We start from the raw sequence: 23,577 nt of genomic DNA, 5'->3' as shown, positions 1-23,577 counted from the left end.
CTCCCGAGTTACCAGTAATCACTGGTGACGTATACACTCTCCAGGGGGCCCAGAAGCTTGTTGTGACCCAACCCCAAGTGCTGGAGCCTTGGGGGCGGGCGGGTGCACAGACACTCCATGCTGGTCATCTTGTTGCCGTAGAGCTCCAGCACCTGCGACACGGGTGGAAAGACAGCCCGTGAGCCCAGACAAAACGGAACCCACTCCCTGCTTCCGCCCTGGGCAACTCAGGAGAGGAATTATGAAGTACTAATGCCTCGTCTCCCTGTGCCCACCTGGACCCCCTTCTAAGAATCCGGGAAGAAAATATTCCTGCAGCAGGTGTCAGAAAGTTTCTTTTCCGACGAAAAGACAACCCTCAGAATGGGAGAAAATATTTGCAAATGAAGCAACTGACAAAAGATTAATATCCAAAATATACAAACAGCTCATGCAGCTCAATATTAAAAAAACCAATAACCCAATCAAAAAATGGGCAGAAGACCTAAATAGACATTTCTCCAAAGAGGACATACAGATGGCTAAGAGGCACAAGAAAATATGCTCAACATCACTAATTATTAGAGAAATGCAAATCAAAACTACAATGAGGTATCATCTCACACCGGTCAGAATGGCCATCATTAAAAAAAATCTACAAACAGGGCTTCCCTGGTGGCGCAGTGGTTAGAAATCCACCTGCCAATGCAGAGGACACAGGTTCGAGCCCTGGTCCGGGAAGATCCCACATGCCGTGGGGCAACTGGGCCTGTGCACCACAGCTACTGGGCCTGTGCTCTAGAGCCCGCGAGCCACAACTGCTGAGGCCCGTGCACCTAGAGCCCGTGCTCCCCAACAAGAAAGGCCGCCGCAATGAGAGGCCTGCGCACAATGAAGAGCAGTCCCCACTCTCTGCAACTAGAGAAAAACCCGTGCGCAGCAACGAAGACCCAACACAGCCAAAAATAAGTAAAATAAAATAAATAAATTTTAAAAAATATCTACAAACAATAAATGCTGGAGAGGGTGTGGAGAAAAGGGAACCCTCATGCACTGTTGGTGGGAATGTAAATTGATACAGCCACTATGGAGAACAGTATGGAGGTTCCTTAGAAAACTAAAAATAGAACTACCATATGACCCAGCAATCCCACTACTGGGCACATACCCTGAGAAAACCATAATTCAAAAAGACACATGCACCCCAATGTTCATTGCAGCACTATTTACAGTAGCCTGGACATGGAAGGAACCTAAATGACCATCAACAGAGGAATGGATAAAGAAGATGTGGTACATATATACAATGGAATATTACTCAACCATAAAAAGAACGAAACTGGGTCATTTACAGAGACGTGGATGGGCCTAGAGAGTGTCATACAGAGTGAAGTAAGTCAGAAAGAGATAAACAAATATCGTATATTAATGCATATATGTGGAATCTGGGAAAATGGTATAGATGATCTTATTTGCAAAGCAGAAATAGACACGGATGTAGAGAACAAATGTATGGATACCAAGGGGGAAATTGGGGGTGGGAGGAATTGGGAGATTGGGATTGACATATATACACTATTGATACTATGTATAAAATAGGTAACTACTGAGAACATACTGTATAGCACGGGGAACTCTACTTAATGCACTGTGGTGACCTAAATGGGACCGAAATCCAAAAAAGAGGGGATATATGTATACGTATAACTGATTCATTCTGCTGTACAGTAGAAACTAACACAACATTGTAAAGCAAATATACTGCAATAAAAATTAATCTTAAAAATTAAAAAAAAAAGAAAGTTTCTTTTCCTTTTGTGAAGGAAGCTTTAAAATATGGAGTGGAGGTGATGTCGGAGAGAGTGGGAAAGGAAATGAGTTAACACTTTTTAAAAATTTATTTATTTATTTATTTATATTTTTGGCTGTGTTGGGTCTTTGTTGCTGAGCACGGGCTTCTCATTCTGGTGGCTTCTCTTGTCGCGGAGCATGGGCTCTAGGCGCACAGGCTCAGTAGTTGTGGCGCACGGGCTTAGTTGCTCCATGGCACGTGGGATCTTCCCGGACCAGGGCTTGAACCTGTGTCCCCTGCATTGAAGGCTGATTCATAACTACTGCACCACCAGGGAAGCCCCAAGTTAACAATTTTGCAACTTCTCGACTCATGGCAGCTGTCTCTGGGAAAGCCAAAGGGCCCCTGGCTGGAATAGGGAATAAACCCAAAGATAACAGAGTTCTTGTATTTCTCCTCCAAGGCCTTGCCCTCTTTCTTCTTGAGCCCAGTACTGAGCCATACTTCTGAGCCTCTTCTGCCACAAAACCTACTAGTCTCAGCATTTAATTTAAAATTGAGACCATTTTGATATGCTCAGCTGAAGACTCGTAATAAAGCCTGGCCTACCTCTTTTTGGGGCTTCCCTGGTGGCACAGTGGTTAAGAATCTGCCTGCCAATGCAGGGGACACAGGCTCGAGCCCTGGTCTGGGAAGATCCCACATGCCGTGGAACAACAAAGCCCATGAGCCACAACTACTGAACCTGTGCTCTAGAGCCCGCGAGCCACAACTACTGAGCCTGCGCTCTAGAGCCTGTGAGCCACAACTACTGAGCCCGCGTGCCACAACTACTGAAGCCCGTGCGCCTAGAGCCCGTGCTCTGCAACAAGAGAAGCCACCGCAATGAGAAGTCCGCGCACCACAACGAAGAGCAGCCCCTGCTCGCCGCAACTAGAGAAAGCCCACGCGCAGCAGCGAAGACCCAACACAGCCAAAAATAAATAAATATATTAAAAATATTCTTAAAAAAAAAAAAGCCTGGCCTACCTCTTTTTAAAACTTTTTTATTGTGGTAAAATATATATAATTTGCCATTTCAACCCTTTTTAAGTGGACAATTCAGCAGCATTAAGTACATTCACTTAATGTACAACCATCATTTCTATCCATTTCCAAGATTTTTCATTACTCCAAACAGAAACTGTGTACCCATTAAGCTATAACTCCCCAATCCTTCCCTCTGGTAACCTCTAATCTACTTTCTGTCTCTATGGATTTGCCTCTTCTAGATATTTCATGCAGTGCAGTCATCTACTACGTGGCCTTTTGTGTCCGGCCTCCTTCATTCAGCATTATGTTTTCAAGGTCATCCATGTTGTACACATGTCATTCCTTTTTATGACGGTGTGGATAGACCACATTTTGCCGCTCCATTCATCTGCTGGTAACAAGCGGGCTGTGTCCACCTTTTGGCTGTTGTGAATAGTGCTGCTGTGAACACTGGCGTACAGGAATCTGCCTGATTCCTGCCTTCTCTTCTTTGGGGTGTATACCTAGGAAGGGAATTGCTGGGTCATGTGGAAATTCTAGGTTTAACTTTTTGAGGGATCAGGCCTACCTCTCCAAAGCCTGAGGCCGGCCCTTAGCACAGTCAGGATGGCCAAACCTTCTGTGTGGGGGGCAGAGGAGGGGCAGGGCCTCTGGGTAGCATTGGCTCCAAGACCTGGAATGGAACCTGGGCTCCTTTACCTTGAGAGTTGGGGGCAGGTTGGTGGTGTCAATCTCCTTGATTTGATTAGCACTCAGCACCAACTCTTCAAGCTTCACAAATTTCAGGAGGTCTTTGTCCACCAGGCTCACCTGGAAGGGAGGAAAGGGAGCTCAGAGCTCCAGTGCGTGAGGCGGCACTGGAGTGAGGACAGCAATGGCACGTCCATCTTCAGAGAGTGACCGCCCCACACCCCAAACCCTTTCTTCTCTTGTACGCCTTTCCTGCCAGGATCCGAGTGCCTCAGCCATCGCAGTGGCCTGTCACCTCTCAACCCTCACCCCTCCTCTGACTGTAGATGTTGGACAACTTCCAGCTCATGTCTTGTGTCCCTTGTTGGACTGTCAGCTCCTGAAGCCAGGAATCCCATCTTCTCCGCTGTCTACCCCAGAGCCACAGGGAATCCTATGGTCTTAAGGAATCATTCTAGTTTACACCCAGCAGGGTCAGACCAGAAGCTTCAGGGGTCTGTCTGTGAATCCTCAGCTGACTTTGGCTTCAAGGACATTAGGGGCCCTTCCCGGCTGGGCCTCCCTTCTCTGGGGTAACAGACTGGGCCAGCTTGCCAGGATTGTTGGCCCTGCTCTGTGGACAAGCTGGTGAGATTAATTAGGAGGAGGGCAGAGCTAGGTCTTACCACCAAGCCCTGTAAGGGGAACGGCCCCCCTAACATCACCCCTGTACCTGGTGTTCGCGCCCAGGGCTCACCTGTTTGTCCACCACCCGTAGCGACCTGAAGTAGGTGTAGAAGAAGCTGTCTTTGAGCACCAGGGGATTCTGGACGGCCAGCTCTCTCAGAAAATGGTCCTCAGCGCTTGAGCCCTCCAGCAGGGCCCAGGGTGAGTGGGGGCTGCAGACCAGGCCCATGAGGGCATCCACCGTCTCCTCCCCGGGGCCCACAGCGTCCTCCTCTCTGGGGATCAGCTCCCGCCATGCTCGGCAAGTTTGAGGAAGAAAGCGTGACTTATTCTGCAGAGGTGGAGGCGGAGAATTTCTCTCGTTATGACTCAGCCCCTCTCAAGGACTCAAAACTCTCAAAATGGAATCGACTGGAAAACAGGACAATCAGGGAGAGTTTAGAAGCCGGGAGGTGCAAAAGGCAATCTGTGGGATGTAACGAGCCAAGGAAAGGTTTTTGAAGAAGAGGCGGCAAAGCCTGCAAAGGTAAATTCAGAACCTTTAGATGCCATAAGTGGAAGATGAAAGATTTCGGTCCTGGAGTTTACTCTCTCCCACTCCTTCCTCTTGAGAGACATCTATCTATGAAACCCCCAAGTTCAGCACAATGCCAGGCACGTAGTAGGTGCCCAATCAATGTTTGTTGTTGAAACAAATAAATTAGTTCCTTGATTGGTATCTCAGTTTTCCCTTCTATGAAAATGGAAACCAGCCGACAAGAGTAGGTGGCGCCCCAGCTTCCCACCAAGTCCATGGGAACCCTTCAGGACTCAAGACTTCCGGGCACACCTGGGAAGCCCCGGGCTCTCAATGTCACGCTCCTTGTGCACTTAGGTGATGAGGATGGCCCCTGTGGCCACAGCGCAGCAGGGTCCTAACTGCAAACCTTGCTCTCAGGATGAGCTTTGCACCCCAAAGGAGCCTGGTGTCTTTAAGACAGCCAGGGGCCCCGGATCCGCCTGATGCGCTCAGGATGGGGTCCTGCTCTGGTGGGGGGGGGGGGTCCCTGCCCTCCACCCTGGGTCAGCGCCCACAGGCCCGGGGGGCCTATCCCGTCCACCCCTGCAGTGTCCCTGTTCCCACAGTCCATCCCCATCCCCACCCCCCGCCCCGGTCAGGACGCTCCCCAAACGCCCAGACGCAAACATCCTCTCAGGCTTCTCCAGACCAGCCATCTCCTGGGGCTGGCGGCCCCCTCAGCACCCGGGGCCAGCACCCCCCCGGCCCCGCTCTCCGCCCCTAGGCCCCGGCCTGGCCCCTGGTCAGTCCCTCCGTCCCCCAGAGCCCCGAGCCCCTCCTGCAGTCGCCCCGCCAGCGCCCGCACCCAGCTGCCCGTGCCGCACGGGAACTCGTGCAGACACAACTTCCGCAGGTGCTCCCGGACCGCGGCGCTCACGGTCAGGGCGGGCGGCTCCATGATCGCGCGTTCTCCACGCCACCCGGTTGCTAGGCAACCGCCAGGACGCGCGCGTGCGCCAGGGCCGGGCGCGTGCTCCAGCAGGCGGGGGCGTGCGGCCGCGCCGGCCCTCGTGAAACCCACTACCTCCACTTGCGGGCGAACTTTTCCCTAGCCGGGAACCTGAGACCCCGACTCAGCCCCACGTGCGCTGGGTTAAAAATCCACTTCCCCACCACAGCCTGGGGGTTATAACCTTGGGGGCCCCCAGCAGGTCCTGAGCGCTTCCCAGTTGTTAATCTGTTTCTATTTCTACTCCGAAGCCCCCTCGGAATAAAGTGTTAATTCTCATCCCTGTTTGGCAGAACTGGAGAGGAGAAGTGAGCCCAAGGCCAAATACTCTGAACACTCTTATCAGTGGATTCCAAGGTGGATCTTTAATCCCTGAGTCAGGGGTCTTAATCACTGTCCCATCTATACAACCCGTTTAGCACCGAGGCCCCATTGTAGACTCGTCCAATCTCATTCATCTCTCCATCCTCGCAGCACCTAGCCCACTGCCCGACATTCTAGGGACTCCCGGGCACCGGTTTGTGAAATTAATGGGGTAAGATGATTCTGGTTCCTATAATTTGGAAATGCAACTTCTTGATTGAGATCTAATTTACATAACTAAAATTCACCCGTTTAAAGTGTACAATTCTGTGGTTTTTAGTATATTCACAGTGCCACTATATTCATAGTGCAGCTGTCACTGTAATCTAATTTTCAACATTTTCCTCACCCCAAAAGGAAACACCATCCATTAGCAGTCAAGCCCCACCCCACCCCCATTTGCCCAGTCCCCGTCAAGCGCTAATATGCTTTCTTTCTCTGTAATTGCATCTTCTAGATATTTCATGTAAGTGGAGTTATACAGTATTTGTCCTTCCATGACTGGCTTCTTTCACAGCATAATGGTTTCAAGGTTCATCTATGTTGTAGCATGTGTCAGAACTGCATTCCTTCTTATGGCTGAATAATTTTCTATATATGGGTAGAAAGCATTTTGTTTATCCATTCATCAGGTGATGGACATTTGAGTTGTTTCCACTTTTTGACTCTTACGAATAATGCTGCTGTGAACACTTGTGTACAAGTTTTGTATAAACATATGTTTTCGTTTCTCTTAGGTAGATACCTAGGAATGAAATTGCTGGGTCATATGGTAACTGTATGTTTAACTTTTTTTTTTTTTTTGGCTGCATTGGGTCTTCGTTGCTGCACACGGGCTTTCTCTAGTTGCGAGCAGAGGCTACTCTTCGTCGCTGTGCTCAGGCTTCTCCGGTGGCTTCTCTTGTTGCGGAGCATGGGCTCTAGGCGCGCAGGCTTCAGTAGTTATGCTACGCGGGCTCAATAGTTGTGGCTCGGGGGCTCTAGAGCGCAGGCTCAGTAGTTGTGGCGCACGGGCTTAGTTGCTCCGCAGCATGTGGGGTCTTCTCGGACCAGGGCTCGAACCCGTGTCCCCTGCATTGGCAGGCAGATTCTCAACCACTGCGCCACCAGGGAAGCCTGTCATTGTGGTTTTTATCTGCAGTTACCTAATGCCTGACTAATGATGTTGAACATCTTTTCATGTGCTTATTGGCCATTTGTATATCTTCTCTGGAGAAATGTCTATTCAAATACTTTGGTCATTTTTAAATTGGGTTGTCTTTTTACAGTTGAGTTGTAAGAGTTTTTATATATTCTGGATACTAGCCCCCTGTCTTGTACATGATTTTCTCCCATTCTGTGGCTTGTCTTTCACTTTCTTGGTAGTGTCCCTTGACAAACAAAAGTGTTTAATTTTGATGAGATATAATTTATGTTTTTTCTTGGTTGCTTGTGCTTTTTGTGTCATTTTAAGAAACAACTGCCTAGGAACTTCCCTGGTAGTCCAGTGGCGAAGACTTTGCGCTCCCAATGCAGGGGGCCCGGGTTCGATCCCTGGTCAGGGAACTAGATCCCGCACGCTGCACTGAAGATTGCACGCCGCAACTAAGACCCAGTGCAGCCAAATAAATAAATAAAGAAATATTTTAAAAAATAGTAAGAAGAAACCACTGCCTAATCCATAAAATTGAGTTTTGAGCATTCTTTATACATTCTGCTCACAACTCCTTTGTCAGATTTGCCTTTGGTAAACATTTTTCTCCTAGTCTAGGCTTGTCTTTTCATCCTCTTAACAGGGTGTTTAGAAGAGAAAAAATTTTTTTAATTTTGAGGAAGTTCAATTTATTGATTGTGATCCTTCCAAAAACACCCACTCTTGTGGATATCTGTCATTCTTTTTGACTGTCCTATATTAGAACACCTTTACTGCTATTAGAAAAATTTTCCAAAACTGGGAAATAAGACAAAAAGGGAGCCACACGTCCTTCTAAAGAATAAAACAAATATCCAAGAATCTACAGTGATATAAACACATCAAAGAGATGAACCAGGGAGGACTCCTGGGGTTTTGGTAACACAACTGAGTGGTTTTACTTTTTCCTCAATTCCAAAACCACCACAATATGGCTTCTGCCCCCCCAACAATTTATTCAAACTCCCCTAGCAAAGTTCCCAGTGACCTCATATTCTCACACCTAGTGTATCTCTTCAGCCTTTATCTTATTTGACCTCTCCGCAGCTTTTGATGGTGCCAATCATTTCCTCCTTCTTGAAAACCACTTCTTATCTTGTTCCATGACCACATGTTTTTCTAGCACATTTCTTTCCCTCTTGAGGACGTCTTCTCGGTGTTTTAGACTAAATCCTATTCCTGTACCTGTTCCGTTAATGGAGGTGTGCCCTAGGGCTCCACACTTGACTTACACAACTCACACTGGTCCTCTCTTGTAGGCTTATAGTTTTATCAACACAATATACAGGTGGCACCCAAATGTATGTCTCTGGTTCCTTCCTTCAAGCTCCATTTCCAAATGTCCAGTGGCCTGCTGTACATCTTCACCTGAGGGTTCCATAACACTTCCACCTCCCCATGTCAATAACTGAATTCTTCACAGCACCCGAGCCCTGTAATCCTCTCTCAGTTTTGAGCAACACCATCTATTTAGTTGCCCAAACAAGAGACCTGGTAGTCGTCCTCAATTCCTCCCTTTCCATCATCCCTAGATCCAACCAATCACCTCCTAAACACTGGATTCTACCTCTTACAGATTTCAGCAATCCATCCACACATCTTCATCTCCACTCTCACTATTACCCTGGTTCAGATCCTGGTCTTTGGCTATGTCGAGTGTGAGGTCCAGGTGATGTCCATTGGGCAGTTGGACATTTAGATCTGAAAGAGAGAGACATTAAAGTGTGAGGAACAGACCAAGCATGGGGCCCCTGGAGGCATGTCCATTAAAGGGCCAAGCAGGAAGATGATTCAGCCTCAGAAGGCACTGTCTGAGGCTGATATCCAACACATATCAGGAGGGGACTTCCCTGGTGGTCCAGCGGTTAAGACTCCCTGCTCCCAATGCAGGGGGCCCGGGTTCGATCCCTGGTCAGGGAACTAGATCCCACATGCCGCAACTAAAAGATCCCGCATGCCACAACTAAATACCTGGTGCAGCCAAATAAATAAATGAATATTAAAAATATATATATATCAGGATAACGTTGTCATGAAAGGAGAGGGGAAAAAAAGTTTTCAAGGAGGGAGTAGTTGGCATTATTGCATACCATGAAGGGATTAAGTCAAACGGAGGCTGAAAAGAACCCAGTGACATTGACAATATGAGGTCACTAGAGACTATACTGGTTCTCACAAATACCATAAATTTAGCAGTTTAAGACCACAAAGTTACTGTCTTACAGTTTCTGTAGGTCAGGAGTCCAGCATGGTGTAACTAGATTCTATTCTCTCCTTGGGGTCTTACCAGGCTAACGCCAAGGTATCAGCTGGGGCTGCAGTTCTCACCTGGGACCCAGGGACCTCTTCCAAACTCACTGGTTGTTGGCCAAATTCATTTTCTTCTCCTGCTTTCCACCTGGCCCCCTCCATCTTCAAGCCAGCAATGGCAGTTGAGTCTTTCTCATGCTTTGAGTCTCTCTCACTTCTTCTTCTTCCTTCCTCTTTTTTTTTCAGGCTCATGTGACAACATTGGACCCACCTGGTAATCAACCTATCTTAAGGTCAACTGATTAGTAACCTGAGTTACATCTGCAAAGTCCCCTCTGCCATGTAATGTAACATAATTATGGGAGTAAACACCAGAGGGTGAAAGTCATGGGGCCAAAATGTTACCTACTGTGGACTTTTCTAGAGGGTTTTGAATAAATTATTGGGGTGAAAACCATATTGTGGCAGTTTGGGAAGTGAGGTAAAAATGAGTCTAGATCTCTCTGTCAAGAAGCTTGGATAAGAAGAGGAAAGAGACAGCAACGACTAGAGGGGGACCTGGGTTAAGGGTGGAAGGGGGTTGCTGGCTGTCTCTTCTGTTGTGCACTGGGTTCTATGGCCCACCCAGGTCCGACCTCATCTCTGAGCTCTTGACTTTTATCCAATGGCTGACTTGACATCAAATAGATGCCCAGTGGGCATCTCGAACTTAACTCATTCCAAACAGGACTCTTGATTTCTCATCTCCAGACTTTTCCCCCATGGCACATTAACCACTCAACTGCTTTATCAAAATCCCAGGAGTCATCCTTGATTCCTCTCTTCAGTTCATCTCCACACCAGTCCACCAGCCAGTTCTGTAGACTCCGTCTTCATCCACTCCACCCTAATCCAAGCCACCATCGTCTCTCTCCTAGACTGCTTCATAACCTTCTAAGTGGTTCCTCTGCTTCCATCTTGGATCACACAGTCCATTCTCTGCTCAGCAGCCTATATCTTTCTCACCCTTTAAAGTACACCAGAGCCTATATTTTCCCACCTACAGCCATGCAGTGGTGCCTTATCACACTTGGAATTAAACCCAAGTTCTTTAAAGCCCTCTGTGACCCGGCCTCTGCCCAGCTCTCCACCACCCTCTCCTTCTCTCGCTTCACTCCAGCTACCATGACCTGCTTCCCACTCTAAGCCACATCAAGCTCATTTTTGCACTAGGGTCTCCCCTGCGTGGAACACTCTTTCCCCAGATCTTCCCACAGCAGGCTCCTTCTCATCTTTCAGGTCTCAGCTGCAATGGCATCTCATCTGAGAGACTTTTCCTGATCCCCTGACTTAGAGTACGTCACCCATCACTCTCTATCTCATCCCTTGAGATATTTGTATAGCTCTTTTCATTACCTGATAGGTTCCTGTTTATTAATGGTGTTTGTTGTATGCTCCTTGCCCACTAGAACACCAGCTCCCTGAAGGCAAAGACCTTGTCTAACTTTTTTGCCGTCATTTCTGAGACCCGAGAAGAGTATCTGGTCAAAGTTGGCACTCAAAATACGAATAAGTGATTTCAACAAATAACTCTGGAGCGTGGATTCTGGTTCTAGGCCTACGGTTGCAAAGACACCATGGAGAATCCAATGATATTCAAGGCCAAGCAGAGTGGAGATGAAGGCTTTGACTCACCACCTTCACGGTGGTTATCAGGGCCTTCCCCATGTTCTGGCACGGGCACGCTTCAGAAATTTCCAGAGATAACACATTTTACAAACTTCATGCCAGCCTTACGCCTACACGGGCTCACCATGACCCTCCCCAGAAATTCCCTGTGGGGCACTGACCCTCAACTCCGGTTAGTCACATGTTCCTTGGGGGTTGTGCCTGTCAACCCCGGGACTTCGAAATTTCTTCTAGTCAAATCAACAAGCTCTTTCCAAGAAGAAATGGCAAAGACGTGTACGCCTTCCTGTGTGTGCCTGTGTGTATCTGTACTGAATCAGGCGTCTGCCCACCTTGAGGGTAACCTCAGCATTTCCTTCCAGCCCTGCTTTCACCCAGCCTTGGGTGGCAGACTTTTGAAAGTGTTTTCTGGGAAAAAGCTGAGTAATGATTTTGCCATGGGTGGGAGAGTGATTGCCCCTCTTCCTCGCCATTGGCCCTTTATATAGCTCCTGAAGACCACGGCGAGCACATCTGGCTCCAGGAGCTGTTGCTGAAGCAGCCTCGCTCTCCCGCCATGGTCCCCCACGCAGGTACCACGGGGTGCCGCGGCCACGGCGCACAGTCAGGTCTCACCAGACAGAGAGGAAGGCTGGAGGGGCTTAGCCACTGCTCGACAACGGCCTGAGCGGTTGAAGCCGGGGGGCGGGCTGGGGTGTGAGGCCTCTGCTCCTCCCGGGATCAGCCTCTTTCTCCAGGATCTGCCAGGTTTGCCCTGTTCCTGCTCTGCTGTTCGGAGCCTTGCTGTCCTCCCATACGGCACCCTATATGCTAGGACCAGATAAACAACAAGCTATAATCAAGGACTTACGGTCCTCGTTTGAGAAACTCTTGAATGACTACGTAAGTGCCCTCGAGATTTCTTTTCCAAGCCATTTCTTTAAAATGCCTTCCATTGCCCCCAGAAGAAGCCTACTCTTTTCAGACCAGAAGCTAGGGCTGTGGATACACCAGGAAGGATTGGGAACAGCTAGACAGGCTAGGATGGAATTTGTATGAGGGTGTGAGGTCAGAGGCAGAGATTAGCCCGGACAGCCCCAAACGCAGCAATTTCTCACGCACTGCTGCTTTAGTAGGCTGTTCATCCCGAACATATTCAGTTTGCAGTAATAGTAAATGATTTTCCCTCCCATAGTACATCCCTAGAGATGGGCCATCTTGCCCACCCCTTCAGCAGCCCCCCAAGGAGCAGCCAATGCCAGCCTAAGCTGTAAACGATAGCCCAGCGAATGCAGGATGTTAAAATGCTTGTGTGGGTTACAAAGAGTGTCTCTTACAGCAGATCAGGGCAGTTAACAAATTAGGTGTCTATGTGCGTGCTACTTTATTTAATTAGGGCGCAGTCGGCTTCTAGCAGAGGCTCTGCTGAACCTGACTCATGGTTGGGAAAGTATGAGGCTGAATACATATAAATACTCTTTCAGTTTCTCAGGCTTGTGGTCAAGACCGAAGCTCTTAGGCAGCTTTGAGTAGACAAACAGATAACAACATGCGGAAACGTTTCGTGAAATTGGCCTTGCTCTTCCCTTCCATTCTGGCATTTAAACCTTAGCCTTGGCTTCTACAGACACAAAGGCGGAGGTTGTTAGCTCAGGTGACCAGGCAGATCAGGCTGATGAGACGCTTCTAGCCCTTAGGAAGAGGGACGGGAGAGGGTGCGTTCTGGAGTCCGTAGTGTGTTTGGATAAACCCTCCCTGGCATCTTGGAGGCCTTTCCGGAGAAGCATGAATCCCCCTCTGTGAGCGGGGGATATAATGACTTTAACACAGAGTCACAGAGAGCGAGGAGCAGCATGGAAACCCAGACGCCTGCCTCTTCGCCACCTCTCTGAGACTGCGGCAGAAGGCCGTGCAGTGCTTGGCCACATGGAGCAGAGGAGGTGGGGGGGCAGCGGTTATTAGCACAGGCGTTGGAAGTGCTGCCTAACGTGGGCTGGAGTCTTGCTGTGCCACCTGACCTTGCACCAGCTTCACAAACCAACCGAGCTTCAACCCCTTCTGGGGATGGGGATAGTGACGGTCACAGCCTCGCAGGGGTGCAGCACCGACCAGATGAGCTGGTGAGGGGAAAGCACTGGCCAGGCCCTTCACAGAGGAGGCACCCAGACCTTAGTCGCCGGGATATCTGGCTGTTTTGCAAAACTAACGCTCACCCACTTCCCCTCCTTGTTACACAGCAGCAGGAAGAGAGAGGAGTGCCGGAACGCAGCCAGTACCAGATGCCGTATTTCGCTCTGAACCCCCAGCTGCCATACAGCGAGGACTGCTCAGCCACTTGCCTTACTGCAGAGCGATCAAACCATCTTTCCATAACGAAACTCAAGTTGTTGCCGTCACAGACCATCTCAGTAAACTCGAATTTCGACATGAACCAGAAACAAAAGTTTCTGTGCCTACAGAGAGCTTTAAATGTAAAAAAGCTTCATCGTGTCTATTTTTAAAAAGTTTTCAGAGTGTCTGAAATCTGTTTAAATCATTGAACGCTGGAGCCCAGTAGGTCATTTAAAGCCATCTGGTTGAACCTGGTCCTTTTGGAATGGCAGAAATGCATGAAGCCTTAAAAAAAAAAAAAAAAAGAGTGACAGCTAAGTGTGAGAATTCTGCTGTGAGTTATTAAGTAAATTATTCTAATTATAATCTCAATGAAGCCTCAAAATTGCCAGTCCTGGGAGGACTGAGATATAAATGTATGAGCTACCTTGAAAAAGATTCCAAGTTATGTCATTGTTATTTATGGAATGTTTTTCTTCTGAAGACTTAAATCTTATTATACCCTTGGGAGGGCAGGAGGTGGCAGCTATGTTAATTTATTGATATTTATCATATTGAGATTGTTAATGCTCCTTGGAGGAGCCCTTGGAAACTATTTAATAAATGATACTGAATTTTTCTCATACTGTTTGGCGTTTTGTTTGGGGGTGAAAGCTGGTGACTGGGACCCCAGGCAGGGCCGTGCTCGGCTGAGGGGCTCGGGGCGTGTTGTGGAAACACCTACTCTCTGTCACTGCTATTTCTCCTCATTGGACAGGCTTAGCGCAAAGGATATTAATTCTAGCAGCAATAACCTTTCATCGGGCATTTTCTTGCCAGGACTTGTAAATTCCACTCTTGTCCTCTTTTTATAGGTGGGGAAACTAAGGCAAGAAGTCATTTCTGTCACTTGTCCAAGGCCACATGGCTGTTAAGTGGCGGGACCCAGATTCAAGCCTACTCTTCACCACTCTGACAAACTTTGTCCCTCCCTGGGCAGCAACTAGGTCTTTGAGGCACTTAATAACCATGCCTGGCACAGAGCAATCATTCACGTGTCTACTGCCTGGTACCCCACTGGATTTCCGGTGCCTCTGCTCCTGCAAAGGTCTGTTCCATCATTTCACCAGTAACTTCATAGCCAGGGCCAAGGATTGAATCATTTGAAGAGATGAGTCCACGGCTGTAAACGGTTCTGAGAGATCATCTGGACCGACGGTTCTCCAAGTGTCCTCTCTGGGTCAACCGCACCAGCATCACCTGGCAACATGTTAGAGATGCAAATCCTTGGGCCCCACCCCAGACCTAACGCATCCGACACTTTGGGGGTGCAGCCGGCAACCTGCGCGTGAACGAAACTGCCAGGTGATTCACATGCGTGCTCCAGCCTGAGAACCACTGATCCTGAGTTGCCCAGCACCTTCATCTTCACCTTAACTGGGAGGAAACTGAAGCCCAGAGAGACAGTATGATTTGCCCAAGTTCTTGAATAAGGGGCACGAGGTTAGGACTCTGAGATACACAGTCCAGCCTTGGTTTCTTCTCATTCTTACTTTTCTGGGTATTTCTTTTTTCTTTTTCTTTTTCGGCCACGCCACACAGCTTGCAGGATCTTAGTACACTGACCAAGGATTGAACCCGGGCCACGGCAGTGAAAGCACCGAGTCCTAACTACTGGACCGCCAGGGAAGTCCCTCTTGTGGGTATTTCTACTCCAGACCCACACCAGGCTTGTAAAGCCCCTGAATATCCCAGCCCCCAATGACAATGTTTTGGTCAATCCTTCCACAAACACCCACTGTGGTTGGTTGGACATCTACCGTTCTTTTTGACTGTCCTATATTGGAACACCTTTACTATTATTAGGAAAATTATCCAAAACAGGGAAATAAGGCAGAAAGATGACCATATGTCCTCCCAAAGAATAAAACTAACATCTACTACTCTGTAGTGATATAAATAAATAAATAGAGGAAAAGGAAAAAATGTTCCTTACAGAATTCTAGTTAATAAACATAGAAATGAAGAAAATCACCATGAAGCACCACAGCAGTAATTGCTGCAGACAAGACCCACAGATGAAAGCTGAAATTAATGGGGGAAATGGAGGAGAAACAGGAAATTTGCATAGCCTCCCAGCATCTGCCTCCCGATATTTACTAATTATTGTGGTGGTTTTACCTTGTGTCCACGAATTCTTTGATATTCCCCCTCCAGGAGGTGCAGCTGGACACCACTCCTCTTGACAGTAGGCTGGACGGTGACTTGCTTCTAAAGCACAGAGTAGGGAAGCGAAAGACAGCAACTCAATGGTGGAGACACGGCTAACACCTCCCTGAGCAAGGGGGCAAAGTCAACACCACCTGCAGTGACATAAACACCTCCAGTCAGGGTGTCGGGTGCTCTTTCCAAAGTGTTGTGATGGGAATGGCACCCCCTCACCTCTGTGGGACTCTTCCCCCAAATCCACAAGCCCAGCGTCCTCCTGAGAAAATATCAGACACACCCAAATTGTGGGATAATCTGCAGAATCCCTGACCAGTCCTCTTCAAGTGTCAGGGTTAGGAAAGTCAAGGGAAGACTGAGAAATTATCACAGAGTGGAGACCAAGGGGACATGATCATTGGATGCAATCTTGGAGGGGATTTGAAAAAGATATTAGCGAAAAAACTGGTGGAAACCCAAATTAAGCCTGTACTAGTGTTAATTTCTTAGTTTTGATAGATGTGGCTGGGTTATGTAAGACGTTCACATTTAGGAGAAACTGAAGAAGGGTGTATGGGAACTCTGTACTATCTATAACTTTGCTGTATTTCTAAATTTATTTCAAAATAAAACATTTTTTTAAAAAATCCAGGGGACTTCCCTGGTGGTGCAGTGGTTAAGAATCCACCTGCCAATGCAGGGGACACGGGTTCAATCCCTGGTCCGGGAAGATCCCACATGCTGCGGAGCAACTAAGCCCGTGGGCCACAACTACTGAGCCTGCGCTCTAGAGCCCACGAGCCACAACTACTGAGCCCACGCACTCTAGGGCCCAAGTGCCACAACTACTAAGCCTGCGTGCTGCAACTACTGAAGACCTCGCGCCTAGAGCCCGTGCTCCACAACAAGAGAAGCCACCGCAATGAGAAGCCCGCGCACCGCAACGAAGAGTAGCCCCCGCTCGTCGCAACTAGAGAAAGCCTGCACGCAGCAATGAAGACTCAACGCAGCCAAAAATTTAAAAAGTAAAAAAGAAAATCAAGTGCCGCTGGCTCACAGAGAAGAGGAAAACAAGTAATCAAGGGTCACAGAGAAGAAAACACTAATATGATCATAGGACTTACTTTTTTCAGGGGGAACTTTTTGAGACTGAGCTCAAACTTAAGAGCTAAAACTTGCTCAATTTATAAAGGAAGAGTCAGGAACATAAAGCTGTAAGAAAAACACTTTTAAGCAATGTCATATTCTTATTCTGGAGATTTAAAACATGAGAGGAAAAATCAAAAGGAAATAGAAAAGGCAATAGATAACGAGAGAGAGAAGAGAGGAGGAGGAGAGGGGAGAGAAGAGAAAGAAATGCGTAAATGTGAAAACAAGAAATCAAACAGCCCGTAAATGTGAAACTCGGCTGAACCTCACTGACTAACCGAGAAAGGCAGATAAACAGAAGGCTCTCTTTCCCGCCCATCCAATCAGCAGAGGTTTCACAAGAGCTCGGGCTTGATGATGAGGCTGTGAAAGGCCTACTCACCCACTTCTGGACACAGGCGCCCGTCTGATAAAAGGATGCCATCCCTCACTGGGGAACCCTCCCCGGGTATTCTCTGCTCACGGAATTTCCTGAGGAGATGATCGTAACTGGGACAGGATATACACACTGACGTGTTCATAACAGCACTAATGAGAAAACAAACAAGGGAACAAGAGTGGAAGCAACCTGTGTTAGTCGAGGCCAGCCGAGGCGCGGATCCGGAGACGGGATTCGCCGCGAAGAAAGGTTTATCCGCGGACAAGCCGGTAAGGGGAAGTGGAGGAGGAAGAGGCAGGTCTGGCCTGCGCTGAAGGGAACAGAGAAGGCAGGAGGGCAGGGGGCAGCATCTCACGCTGAGGTGCTTTGCTGAGAGAGATCAGCAAGGCTGTCAGGAGGTCCTCCAAGTCACTTGTCAGAGGGACCTCGTGCCTCCCAGGAGTGAGGCAGCCTCGGTGTCCCTGCCACCCTGTCATTGGCTGGGGGGGGCCTGTGGGGGACGAGGCCCCTGCGTGATGGGCCGCTGGGCTTCAGAGCACAGCAGCTGGGACCCCCCAGTCCACTAGCTGCTCAAAGTAGGAGACCTGAGAGGCACATTTTCATGGCTGCTATGTGACCCAAATGACTAAAAACAAGGAAATAGCAAAAAAACAAAAAACCCAAAAAAACCTATTGTGTCTCTATAAGGTGGTATTATGTGGCTATTCAAAATCATTTCCTTGAAGAATACTTAATGGTACGGTAAAATGCTCCAAATGTGATGTTTATAGAAGCAGGATACAAAACTGTATCTATCATCATTCTCATTGAGTTTAAAAATGTGTGTATATACCTATATAGTATAGGGACAGAAAGCAAGGCTGGAAAAAAGTGTCTTTGGGGATGAGGATAATTTTCTTTATATTTTTATGTACTTTCCAAATTTTCTAAAATTAGTATGTATTATTTTAGAAATCAGTAAAATAAACACACTTTAAATTTTGAAAGAAATAGCTGTCAGAGAAAAGAGGATGAAAAATGGAGAGGTTTGAAGGGTTTTACATATATGGGTAAAGGTAAAATTCTTTGGCTGTCCCAAGGCTGTTCACCACAGTAGTGGGCTTGCACAGTTCGTCATTTCTTCTCACTGATCTCTGAAATTAGACTCGAGTTCCCTGTTCACAGCCCTTCATCTGCTCTTCAGACTCCCAGCTGAATGGCACAACCAAAGCAGAGCATCAGGGCGGATTATTCCTTGCATAGTGTAACCGATTTTTCAGTATAACCAATATTACTTCTCTCAGCCCTTCTATGGACTATCCACAACTACAGTATTTTATAATGAGAAGGAATATTCAAAATGATACTTCTGAGGCTTTGTGAGATCCCAACTATATTAATTTACTTATTCAAGGGCCCTGGAAACATTCTTCCCCCAACAGCATTGGTGTAAAAGCAGATATTCTTGGGTTCCAGTTTCTGGTCCTCTATTTAGGACCAGATGTAACTTTAGATAAACTACTTCATCTCTCTAAAGTATGCAATTTAGCTGTGTGTGTGTCTGTATGTAAGTATATTCACAGAGTTGTGCAACCATCACCACAATCTATTTCCAGAACATTTTCATCACCCCCAAAAGAAAACTTGTACCCTGTAGCAGTCACTTCCCATTCTCCCTTCAGCCCCTGGTGACCACTAACCTTCTTTCTGTCCATGGATTTGCTTATTCTGGACACTTCATAGAAATGGAATGATACAATATGTGGCCTTTTTAGTCTGGCTTCTTTTACTGAGCATAATGTTTTCAAGATTCATCCATGTTGTAGCCTGTGTTGGTACTTTATCCATTTTTATGACTGAATAATATTCCACTGCATGGCTATGCCACCTTTCATTTATCCATTCATCAGTTCAAGGGCATGTGGGTTGTTTCCGCATTTGGCTATTATGAATAGTGCTGCTATGAATATTTGCACACAGCTACTTCTTTGGAACATGTGCTTAGGAATGGAATTGCTGAGCCACAGAGTAACTCTATCTTTAACTTCTGGAGGAACTACCAAACTCCCCCACAGAGCCCACACCATTTTAACATTCCAACCAGCCTTGTGCAAGCATTCCAATATCGCCCGCCACATCCTTCACAACACTTCTTACCTTCCATTTGTTTTGTTTTTATTATCACCAGCTTGGTAGGTGTGAAGTGGCGTCTCACAGTGGTTTTTTCTTTTTTTAATTTTTTTAATTTTTAAACTTTTTTTTTAATAGGCAATGATAAAAACTATCATTTATTGACTGCCTAGTGTTTTACACACATTATCACATTCAATCCTTGGAACAATTTTAGTATTGTCATCAACATTTTATACATGAGAAAATCATGATTCAGAGATTTAAGTAGTTCTTTAGTTGGTGGTGCTACTCCCTAAGCTTAATAAGCAGCTAAGCTGAGATCAGAACCGAGGTTTCTCCCACTACAGAAACCAGAGAGCTGAAACATTTTGCTCTATTGCCAAAAAGCTTCTGAGGCCCTTTGTCAGAGGTCCATGGGAGGCTCTGCTTTTTCTTTTTTTTTTTTTTTTAATATTTATTTATTTGGTTGCTCTGGGTCTTAGTTGCAGCAGGCGGGCTCCTTAGTTGCGGCTCATGGGCTCCTTAGTTGCAGCACGTGGGCTCCTTAGTTGGGACATTCGAACTTTTAGTTGCAGCATGCATGTGGGATCTAGTTCCCTGACCAGGGATTGAACCTGGGCCCCCTGCATTGGAAGCTTGGAGTCTTAACCACTGCGCCACCAGGGAAGGCCCCGAGGCTCTGCTTTAGAAGGACAGATCCAACTAGCATCCCACAGTGACTTGTGCCCTCTGTATTCAAGTTCACTCCATTTTCACCTCTCAACTCTATTTAGGAGAAGATTTTCTTTTCTCCCAAAACCACCTCTTTTTTCCCCCAAAATATATATAGAAACAGACCCACAGACATAGAAAACAAACTTATAGTTACCAAAGGGGAAGGGGAGGGAAGGATAAATTAGGAGTTTGGGATTAAAATATACACACTACTATATATAAAATAGTTAACCAACAAGAACCTATTGTATAGCACAGGGAACTATACTCAATATCTTGTAATAACCTATAATGGAAAAGAATCTAAAAAAAGAATAGATACATATATATGTATATGTGTATAACTGAACCACTTTGCTGTACACCTGAAACTAACACATCATAAATCAACTATATTTCAATGAAAATTTCTTTAAAAACCCACAAAATATATATATTAACACATTCATATGAAGTGATCCTGATTATTTCCACATCTTGTATCTCAACTTTCCGCCTCTGCCCCTCCACTTCTGAGGGACGCTACAGGCACGTACTTGCTAGTCGTGGCTCTCCACGTCATCTCCAAATGGAGATAAGGTCAAGGACTCCTATCATTTGAAAAAGACTTTGATTGATTCTGACACTTCTCTCTAATCTCCCCAACTTGAGAATCATTGCTTTATCACTTATGTGTATATATAAAGGACTGTCTTCCCTCATTTTTAAAGTTTTTTTTAAATAAATTTATTTTTATTTATTTATTTATTTATTTTTGGCTGTGTTGGGTCTTCGTTGCTGCGCACAGGCTTTCTCTAGTTGTGGCAAGCGGGGGCTATTCTTCGTTGCGGTGCGCCGGCTTCTCATTGCGGTGGCTTCTCTTGTTGCGGAGCATGGACTCTAGGTGCGCGGGCTTCAGTAGTTGCGGCACACGGGCTCAGTAGTTGTGGCTTGAAGGCTCTAGAGCGCAGGCTAAGTAGTTGTGGCGCACGAGCTCAGTTGCTCTGCAGCATGTGGGATCTTCCCGGACCAGGGCTTGAACCCATGTCCCCTGCATTGGCAGGCAGATTCTTAACCACTGTGCCACCAGGGAAGCCCTCACAGTGGTTTTTAATATGCATCTCCCTAATGACTAATGATGTTGAGCATGTTTTCTTGTGATTATTGGCCACTTGTATATTTTCTTTGGATAAAGATCCATTCAAATCCTTTGTATATTTTTAAATTGCTTTGTGTTTTTATTATTGAGTTGGAAGAGTTTTTATATGTTCTGAGTACCAGCCCCTTGTCTTATATATGATTTGCAAATATTTTTCCCATTCTGTGGGTTGTCTTTTCACTTTCTTGATAGTGTCCTTTGACATAAAAACATTTTTATTTTTGATGAAGTGTACTCTATTTTTCCTTTGGTTGCTTGTGCTTTTGACGTCATGTCTAAGAAACTGTTGCCCAGTCCAAGGTCATGAAGATTTAGACCAGTTTTCTTCTAAGTCCCAACATCATTTACTGAAAAGATTATTCTCTCCCCACAAGTGTCTTGGCATCCCTCTCAAAAATCATTTGATAATAGATTTATAGGTGTATTTCTAGACTCTCGATAGACTAGAATTCCATTGATTTACATGTCTGTTTTAATGCCAGTATCACACTGTCTTGATTACTGCAGCTCGGTAGTAAGTTTTTGAATTGGGAAGTGTGAGCCCTCCAACTTTGTACTTCTTTTTCAAGATCGTTTTGGCTATTCTGGGTCCCTTGCATTTCCATATGAATTTTAGGATCAACTTGTTCATTTCTGCAAAAAAAATATATAGTTGTAGTTCTGACAGGGATTGCACTGCATCTTGTAGGTCACTTTGGGGAGTATTACCATCTTGGCAATACTGTCTTCCAGTCCATGAACACAGGATGTCTTTCCATTTATTTAGGTCTTCTTTAAATTTTTTTCAACATTAAAAAAAGGAGGTGAAATTTACATGAGATTAACCATCTTAAAGTGTACAATTCAGTGGCATTTAGTACATTCACAATGTCACGCGACCACCATGTATATTAAGTCCCAAGAACACTGTCATCAGCCCAAATGGAGACCCCGTACCCATTAAGTACGCTCCTACTCTCCCTCCCCCGACCAAATCCAATCTGCTTTCTGTCTCTGTGGATTTGCCTATTCTGGATATTTCATTTACATGGGCTCATGCAATGTGCGGCCTTTGTGTCTGGCTCCTTTCACAGAGCACCAGGTTTTTGAGGTTTATCCACGTAGTAGCCTGTGTCAACACTTCATTCCTTTTCATGGCTGAATACTACTCGTCAACAATGCTTTACAATTTTCAGTGTAAAAGTCTTAGACTTCCCTGATTAAATTTATTCCTAAGTATTTTATTCTCTCTGATGCTATTGTACATGGACTTGTTTCTTCATTTTTGGGTTGTTCATTGCTAGTGTCCAGAAATGCAGCTGATTTTTGTATATTGACCTTGTGTCCTAGGACCTTGCTGAACTCATTTACTAGCCCTTATGTGTATGTGTGTGTGCCTGTGTGTGTGCGTGTGTGTGTATCCTTTAGGGTTTTCTATATAAAGCATCGTGTCATCTGCACAGAGTTTTACTCCTTTTTTCCAGTCAGAATGCCTTGAGTTTCTATGTCTTGTCAATGTGCCCTGACTAGACCCTCTGGGACAGTGTTGTCCAGTCCTAGTGAGAGCAGACATCTTTGTCTTGTTCCTCTCTCAGATGGAAAGTATTCAGTCTTTCACCATTAAATATGTTCACTGTGGGGTTTTCGTAGATGCCTTTATCGGGTTGAGGAACTGCCCTTCTACTGCCAGTTTGTTGAGTGCTCTTATCATAGAGGGTGAGCCTTAGTTTTCTCCAGTGTAAAATGAGGATAATAATCCCCACCATATGGGGTCTTTTGAGGATAACAGCAGGTTATGTAAAGATGTCTAGCCTGGGGGCTGGCACGCGTCGGCTGTAGGAGGCGCTATGGTCAGACTCACCTGGGCCTGCAGCTCAGCTTCGCAGTCCGTGATGATGCCCTTGGGCAAGTTCTGCGACTCTCTCAGCCTCAACTTCCTTATCTCTACAGTGGGGATAATCACAGTACCTATTTCATAGGGCTGTTGCATCCTCCCTGGCAGGTAGTAGTAGCTATGACTTAGATCATAAGCTCAGGACACCAAAGCTTTGTGCTAGGGTAGATGACTGATCAAACGAGATGTGGTTCCTATCCTTAGGAAGAGGTGATGTTATGAATGCAGTACTGACATTTACAGCACCAAGCAAAAAAAGGCAGCATGTGACGTAAGTGACAGAAATGGAGCACCAGTGGTAGGTAGTTCAGAGTCCAAAGTGGGGTGGACCAGGCCAGGGCAGGCTACAGAGAGGAGGAAGCACCGGGCCTTCCGGGGGCGGGGGGAGTGCTGGCGAAGGCACAGAGGGAAGTGCGGGGTGTGACTGCACAACCACAGGGAGTTCCTTTTGCCTGGAACCTGTAATGGCAGACAGTGTCAGTGCTGAGCTGAAGGCCAGGCTGAGGGCGGCGCTTGGTTCTAAAAGAGCAGTAAGTTCTCAAGGGCTGGGAGCGGGCAGGTTTTTTGACAAAAGGATGGGTGTGGTGGGAAGCTCCGTG

General features: G+C 46.6%; 1 protein-coding gene across 9 annotated transcripts in view; it reads right to left on the bottom strand.

The window, feature by feature from the left end:
- LOC309611414 (N-acetyllactosaminide beta-1,3-N-acetylglucosaminyltransferase 4) overlaps positions 1-23,028 on the bottom strand; it is a 37,584-nt gene extending 14,556 nt beyond the window's left edge. For 3 of the 9 annotated variants that reach the window (XR_014234525.1, XM_082355882.1, XM_082355871.1), the window contains exons 1-4: positions 5,524-5,664; positions 4,230-4,490; positions 3,503-3,613; positions 13-152 (exon numbers count right to left, since the gene is read on the bottom strand). Coding sequence is in view for 7 of the 9 variants with exons in the window: in XM_082355882.1 (XP_082212008.1) it covers positions 13-152; positions 3,503-3,613; positions 4,230-4,490; positions 5,524-5,616 (605 nt within the window). In the remaining 2 variants the exon portion in view is untranslated. Of the gene's footprint in view, positions 1-12; positions 153-3,502; positions 3,614-4,229; positions 4,491-5,523; positions 5,665-8,824; positions 8,903-15,589; positions 15,772-17,144 lie in introns of those variants that run through there. The other 6 variants (XM_082355870.1, XM_082355875.1, XM_082355881.1 and 3 more) reach the window with 4 other exon arrangements.
- Between the last annotated feature and the right edge of the window lie 549 nt (positions 23,029-23,577).

This window comes from Balaenoptera borealis (assembly GCF_965194805.1).
Source record: "Balaenoptera borealis genome assembly, chromosome: 14".
Classification (NCBI taxonomy): domain Eukaryota; kingdom Metazoa; phylum Chordata; class Mammalia; order Artiodactyla; family Balaenopteridae; genus Balaenoptera; species Balaenoptera borealis.
This window is presented reverse-complemented; position numbering and strand designations above follow the sequence as displayed.